General features: G+C 33.3%; 1 protein-coding gene across 2 annotated transcripts in view; it reads right to left on the reverse strand.

Annotated features, from left to right (window-relative positions):
* Positions 1-7,500, reverse strand: part of vdra (vitamin D receptor a) — a 42,430-nt gene that overhangs the window by 6,171 nt on the left and 28,759 nt on the right. For both annotated transcript variants that reach the window (XM_042750244.1, XM_042750245.1), the window contains exons 3-5: positions 7,297-7,427; positions 1,907-2,091; positions 1,406-1,505 (exon numbers count right to left, since the gene is read on the reverse strand). In XM_042750244.1, coding sequence (XP_042606178.1) covers positions 1,406-1,505; positions 1,907-2,091; positions 7,297-7,427 — 416 coding nt within the window. The remainder of the gene's footprint in view (positions 1-1,405; positions 1,506-1,906; positions 2,092-7,296; positions 7,428-7,500) is intronic.

Genomic DNA, 7,500 nt, shown 5'->3' on the forward strand with positions numbered 1-7,500 from the left:
TTTTTCCCCCTGTCTATAGGTTTAGTGTTGGTTGTTTGAGTGTGCATAGTTTATAGAGTATGTTATAGTTAGTAAGACACTTATATTATATGTCTGCCTCCGGGAAACTTTTTTGTGTCAGTCTCTTCAGGAACTCGTGCTACATGTTGTGAAACAAACAGTTAAGAAGGTCTTGGAGCGGATTTTATTTTGGTATGCAGAGTGTAAGTGATTTTAAATCAAGCTATATTTACTTGAGAGAACCTTTTAGAAAATTATATTTGTTCATGCCAGCTGTTTCAATTTTGAAATTTTGTTTATTTCTCATTTCAATATAGCAATATCTGTTTGTGCTTGCACTTAAAATGCCAGCAATCAAAAAATAAACTTTGTACTCAAGATATGTTAGCGTCCTTGGCATTAATTATCGCTGTGTGTTCGTTTTATATCAGCACTTTTCTGCAGACTTGCAAGTCGTAGATTTTGACTGTTACAATACATTCTTTAAAATTTACACTGATGCATAGTGTATTAAATCTGTGAGATAGTTTTTGTGAGCCTTTTCTGCGATAACAGCTAGTTTAAGCATTGAAACAATTCAAGTGACTTCTTTAACTGTCAGCATATTTGTTGAAACAGTTTTAAATTTCAGTTTACTGTGTGCATGAAGAACAATTCATAGTGCTCTCTACACCAGTGTTGTGAAAGGAGAGAAGAGTTTACGAGAACTTGAACTTAATATTCGTCTGTCTGGACCACTTTTTTAAAATTGTTCATGTTCAAAAATTAAATTTGTGCTCTGAATGACTAATTTGCTGTTAAACTCCTCTGCATGAAATGTATAATACAGTTAAGACAGTTTGCAAGAATTTTTAACGTCCGTGTCATTAAAATGATCTCTGTGAGACGCTGCTGGAGTAAAGGAGATGTGAGTGAGTTGTCTGTGTTGCCAGATCCAGCTATTAAAAGCATTTTTGGACTTGTCTTTTTCACTCAATTGAACACTTTAGAACGAGTATAAAGTAGAAAGTTTTGGTTTAGGGTCAGCGATATCTTTATCTTATTTGCAAAAAATGTTAAATAATTTTGGTTTATTTTTAATTAGTTTTTTGTTTGTTTTAATAGCAATATCTGGCAACATTGGCAATGCCAGCACTTAAACTGACAGCCCATGGATGGGTTACTGCTTACAAGATACGACACCAAAAATATCATGACGTTATCCATCAGAAATGTTATCAGCACTGTCAAAATCAGCTATACAGCAATGGTAATTAATAAAAACTATAACTGTAATATGTATTGTTGCATGAACAATAAAAATGTATGGAATGACCCCATTTAGATGCTAAGGAAAAGTGTGTGTGTGTGTGTGTGTTTTTTTTTTTTTTTTTTTTTTTTGTGTGTGTGTGTGTGTGTGTGTTACCTGGTGAATGGTTGAATGAATCTGACGAGGCGTCGGACAGCGAGTGAAGAGACGCGGCTCGGCTTGCGCTGCGGGTGACTGGACCCTCACGGACCGGAGGCTAAACACAAAACATCTGATATTACAAACTAGTACACAAACTCTTAGAGAGGAGATCCACAGGATGTGTTCAGAACTGAGCCTCCATTAGAGAACACAACACACATCAGAAATAATTACACTCATAAAACACCATGAACTCCAGCTCGGGTTTCACGAGGAGAACTTGAGCACGGATTCTGCTCGTAAGTGAAATAACTCTAAAAGGAGAGTCTTTAGTAACTGCATTAACCTACAGACACATTCAGTCTTTACAAAGAAAATAAACTACGTATACGTGAAAAAAAGTGTAGAATAGCGGCAACACAAATGTGTTTGTTCATCAGGAATAATTTATAAAACATCAAATGCAGCCTTGTTGCGTAGAAGACTTCAGGAAGGAGTTAGAAGCAAGTGACGGACCCTGAACCGGACGAAGTCGGAGTAGGAGTCGTCGTAGGTCTTGTGATGCGCCTCCACCAGCGTGTTGATGATCTGCATCTGCTCCTCACTCAGACGAGGTTTCCGCGCCTCCCGCGCCGCCTCCTCCTCCTTCCTCTTCAGGATCAGATCCTTCTTCCTCTGCACCTCCTCGTCTGTCAGAATGACTGAGACACAGACAGAAGCAGTTACACTAATGATCTGAACACATGTGTTGTGGTTGCAACACTACCGAGTCCTCTGTGTTTTTAAAGTAGTGAAGCTTTTCCAGTAGCTGGGTTATTAACGTTAACTGAAACTAAAAAACAAAACATTTAGACTACTTAAAAATAACCCTAACTGGAATTAAATATTTTAAAAAGGCTAGTTATAAAATGTTTTATAATAGTGATTATTTCAGCTAGTTGCAAAAGCAATATTTCTTATTCAGTTTATGCAGAAGTAATAAATTAATAAATTAAAAAAACTATACAGGCATACAGGCAAACTACTAAAAATAAAAATGGAATTTGGAAAAAAGTATTAAAACTATATGGACATAAATAAAATGCAACAAAATTACTAAAATTAAAACAAAACAGAACATAAAAAATATAATATATAAATATAATTATATATAATAATACACTTGTATATTATATAAAATATAAATATAAAACCTAATTTAAAATATAGAATAAAATAAATAAATAAAAACTATATAAAACGACAAAATTAAAATTAAATAAAAATAAAAACAAAAACATACAAATATAAACAAATTAAAAATATTACTAAAAATTAATTAAATAAAACTATATAGATATTAAAAAACATGAAATGGCAAAAAAAAAAAAAAATTAATTAAATAAAAAAAAAAAAAAAACGCACAACAAAATTACTAAAGAATAGTAATGAAATGAAACGAGGTATACAAATAAAATTAAAATATTAATAAAAAAATTATAAAAACTACACAGATATAAGAAAAACTAACTAAAAAATTAACTAATTAAAATGAAAGTGGAAAATATTAAATAAAAACTAATTTAAAATATTCATATAAATTAATTAAAATATATATGTGCATATTTTAAAAATGACATTTTAAAAATGTAAAAATTAATAATTTTAATTAATTAAATTATATATTTTAAAAATTTTTGATCATATATATTTTATTTTAAATTACTAAAATTAATAAAAATGAACAAATGTTTTTTAAATGACAAAAACACAACAAAATGACTAAAATGTAACTAAAAACAACAAAACAACAAAACTAAAAGTAACTAAAAAGGAAAACATAAAAATAGAAACTAATTCAAAATATTAATAAACTACAATAGCACATTAATGACACTAAAAATAACACTGCCTTTGATGAGTTAATGTTTCCAAACAACCTTCTGTCAACACTGACGTTTTCTGTCCCAGAATGCCCTCTTTCATCCAGTGCGTTTCTTTTACATCAACACTGACTCACTAATTCCTTCTGAACATTTCACGCCTTACTGTAGCAAAACATTCAGTCCAGTTCTGCCCAGTCCAAATCTGTTATAAAAATGAGTTGCAATGAGTGCAAACTGAAAGTTGTCTCCCTGTTTGCAGCGCAGCTGATGGTAGTTTAGCTGCTTCATATAGCGAGTGTCTGAGTCATAAAGTGTCTGCAGCAGCTCTGTGGGAGCGTGAGGCTGACACACTCTCTGCCGCTGATCTTGGCTCACTCTCCAGGCTCCTGTGAAGGTGCAGGGTGGCAGTGTTTCAGACGCCCAGCGGGCAGCAGAGTAAATACAGACGCTGACTGACAGCTGAGTGAGTTTCCCGGAGCGGAGCGGATCGGGAGCCAGTCTCGTGCCGTCCGGAGCGCCTGCCATCTGCGCGTCTGTCTCTTACTCACGCCACGCTCGGGAGTCTGAACCGTTCCCAAAAACACATTCACACACAACTGACGGACTTAGAGGCATTCCTGCCATCAGACAGAAACATTAGTTGATGCACATATTGATTAAAGATTACGAAGACATTTTCTTTTCTCCCAATTATCAATAATATCAACAAATTTGATATAATTCCTTTCTTTTATATATATACATATATATATATATAGTATATATATATATCATATATATATATATAATATATAAATAAATATATGTATTTTTTTTTTTTTTTTTTTTTCACATATACATTTTTATTTATTTTTTTACTACATATATACATGTTTTTAGTAACTTTTATTTGTATATAAAATAAATAAATAAATTGTATATTATATATTATTATTTTACATAATATATTGTATATTATATGTTATTATTTTTTATTTATGAAATTTAGATTAATATAAAAGTGAATTTTATATATGAAATGTAAATTAAAAAGTTACCTTTTAATTATTTTTTTTTACTTGTATTCACTTGGTATTAATATTTTTTTTATTACTTTTTTTGTTATTTTTTTTTTTATTTTTGTATTTTGTATTTGACTTTTTTTTTGAATTGTATAGAAATAGAACAGAATTATATTATATATAATATTGTTTTTTGTTTTTTACTTTTTGCTCATAAAATAAAACTGTGAATTATAAAAATAAAAGTGAAATGTATAATAAACTATTAATAATAATAATAAGATTAAAATAAAATATTTTAAGAATATAAAGAAGCGAATCTTGTTTAGTAGAATGAAACAGCATTGTGTGAACAGTCCTGTGTAACGAATCCAGCGATCACAAACATCACATCTGACTCCGCCCCGTCCCGATGATGTCACGATGACATCACAGCGCTCTGAGGTGTGAGATCAGCGTCTTATTGGCAACAAACAGCGTTGACCTTTGACCTGCTGTCCCCGGCTGACCGAACACGACGCACAAAGAGGCTCTTTTATACGCGACGGTATCCATTTTCTCTTAAAGTAGCGATCTGCCTTCCCCACGACTCCCACCCACGTCTGAATAAATCTGGGTCGCTCATTGTGCAACTTCATGGAGAAAAAGCATCATTGTTGGCTCTCTCTCTCTCTCTCTGGAAACCGCGGCTGTTTTCCTCAGATGAACTGTGTGTGTGTGTGTGTGTGTGTGTGTGTTCAAAACACCTCAATTCACTGGAATTAACATGTAAACAAAGCAGATTATTTTTTCATTAATGCTGTTTTCTACTGCTCACAACACCTTAGCAACCACATAGCAATGCCCTGGCAACCATCCACAACACCCTAGCAACACAGGAGCATGTTTTGCATTTTAGTTGTTAAATTTAGTTGTTAAAACAATACTAAAATGTAGTTATTAAATGTGGTTGGGTTCACCCTGACACACTCTCAAAACATCTCTCAAATGGAAATATGCCATATGTTAAATTAAAGACAGATGAGCTAACATAAACACCGACTGACTCATAAACACAAAGATTAAATATTATATATATAGATAAACACTCGGTTATAGTTTCATCATGAGAATTCATGTTATTGTAGACCTCAAGATTTCACTGATCAGGTTTAATATGTGCAAGAGTCTGAAACAATCTAATCTGAAGAAATGATCTATTATAAATATATAATTATATATAGTAAGCCTTTCTCCATATATATTTAAAATATAATTGAAAAATGTTAAAATTATTTTTATATGCTACATATGTTGAAAAAATAATATTATTACAGACAGATATATGTAATAAATATATGTAATAAAATATTTATTATTAATAAAATATTTACAATTTATATGAAAAGTTATGGATATATAAGTATTATAAATATAAAACTAAATAATATGAATACACACACACACACACACACATTTATTTACATATTATATATAAAAATAAATAAAAAAGTGATTTTAGGGTATCTTGGTTTTAATTTCCCATTCGCTTTACGTCATGTCATAAATAGTAGACACTCAAGTACTATAGAAACACACATTTTTTATGTCATTTTTTTAATTATGGGCCATTATTTGAAGCATAAACCATAAGATATGTCCATATATATTACCGTTAAATACGTTTTCATTGCAAAAATAAGATGCAAATTATGTTTTCTGAAAGGTATGATGCCCCTTTCCTAAAAAGGGTTATTTGTTTGCTTTCAAATTATAAATACATAAAAGATTTTATGTAAACCATGTGTTTTAAAGAAACTACGTATTTTTTTACTTATTTGGAGAAATGCAGTTTTTTTTTTTGTTTTTTTTTTTTGCGTAATTTTTTTCCCCCAAAACTTGGTTATTGACACACTGGGTTATATGGGTTTTATAGAATTGTTATGTATTTTTCATTCCTATTGGAAATGGGTAACCGCACTCCAGTGGTTTGAGTCTTAGATAGGTCCTTCAAAATATCTTGGAGAGGTGAGGACTACTACACATCTAACTACTGGGGTGCCTCAGGGCTCAGTTCTTGGACCACTTCTCTTCTCTGTCTACATGGCATCATTAGGTTCTGTCATTCAGAAACATGGCTTTTCATACCATTGCTATGCTGATGACACTCAACTCTACCTCTCATTCCATCCTGATGATCCATCGGTAGCTGCTCGCATCTCAACTTGTCTAACAGACATTTCTTGCTGGATGAAGGACCATCACCTTCAACTCAACCTTGCCAAGACAGAACTGCTTGTGGTTCCAGCAAACCCATCGTTTCATCATAATTTCACCATCCAGTTATGCACATCAACCATAACTCCTTCGAAAACAGCCAGAAACCTTGGAGTTATGATTGATGATCAGCTGACTTTCTCAGACCACATTGCTAAAACTGTCCGTTCCTGCAGATTTGCTTTATAAAACACTTTATATTCTTTGGGAATAGCTCCTTGTTCAAGCTCTTGTTCTGTCCAGGCTGGACTATTGCAATACTCTCTTGGCAGGTCTTCCATCCACTTTTATAAAACCTGTACAATTAATCCAGAACGCGGCAGCAATATTAATTTTTAATGAGCCAGAAAGAACGCACGTCACACTTCTGTTAATCAATTTGCACTGTCTACCAATAGCTGCTCGCATAAAATTCAAGGCCTTGATGTTTGCCTACAAAACCACCACTGGCTCTGCACCCCTTTACCTAAATTCATTACTTCAGACTTATGTGCCTCTAGAAGCTTGCGTTCTGCAAGTGAACGTCGCTTTATTGTTCATCCCAAAGAGGCACAAAATCACTTTCACAGACTTGAAATCGCAAAAACTAATGCTGTCAAACGATTAATTGCATCCAAAATATATATAAAAATGTCAGTATGTGGTTTATTCAGTGTGTGAGCTGTTGACAGGCGTGATGATTGTGTCTCTGGTCTGACAGCATTGTGTTGGTTCTTTCATATGATGATCGTGACCCGTGTGTGACCTCTGACCCCGGTCAGCTCTGAGGGCGTGTGACACTCACATTCCTTCATCATGCCGATGTCGACGCAGCGCTTCAGACGGCAGGCCTGGCAGTGACGACGGTTGTCTTTGGTGATGGTGCAGTTCCCATTAAACGGGCAGGTGAAGCTCGCCTTGCGCTTCATACTGCGTCTGAGAGAGAGAGAGAGAGAGAGAGAGAGAGAGAGAGAGAGGAGAGAGAGAGAGAGAGAGAGATGAGAGAGAG

The sequence above is a fragment of the Cyprinus carpio genome, chromosome B23 (genome assembly GCF_018340385.1).
Source record: "Cyprinus carpio isolate SPL01 chromosome B23, ASM1834038v1, whole genome shotgun sequence".
In the NCBI taxonomy this organism is placed as follows: Eukaryota; Metazoa; Chordata; class Actinopteri; order Cypriniformes; family Cyprinidae; genus Cyprinus; species Cyprinus carpio.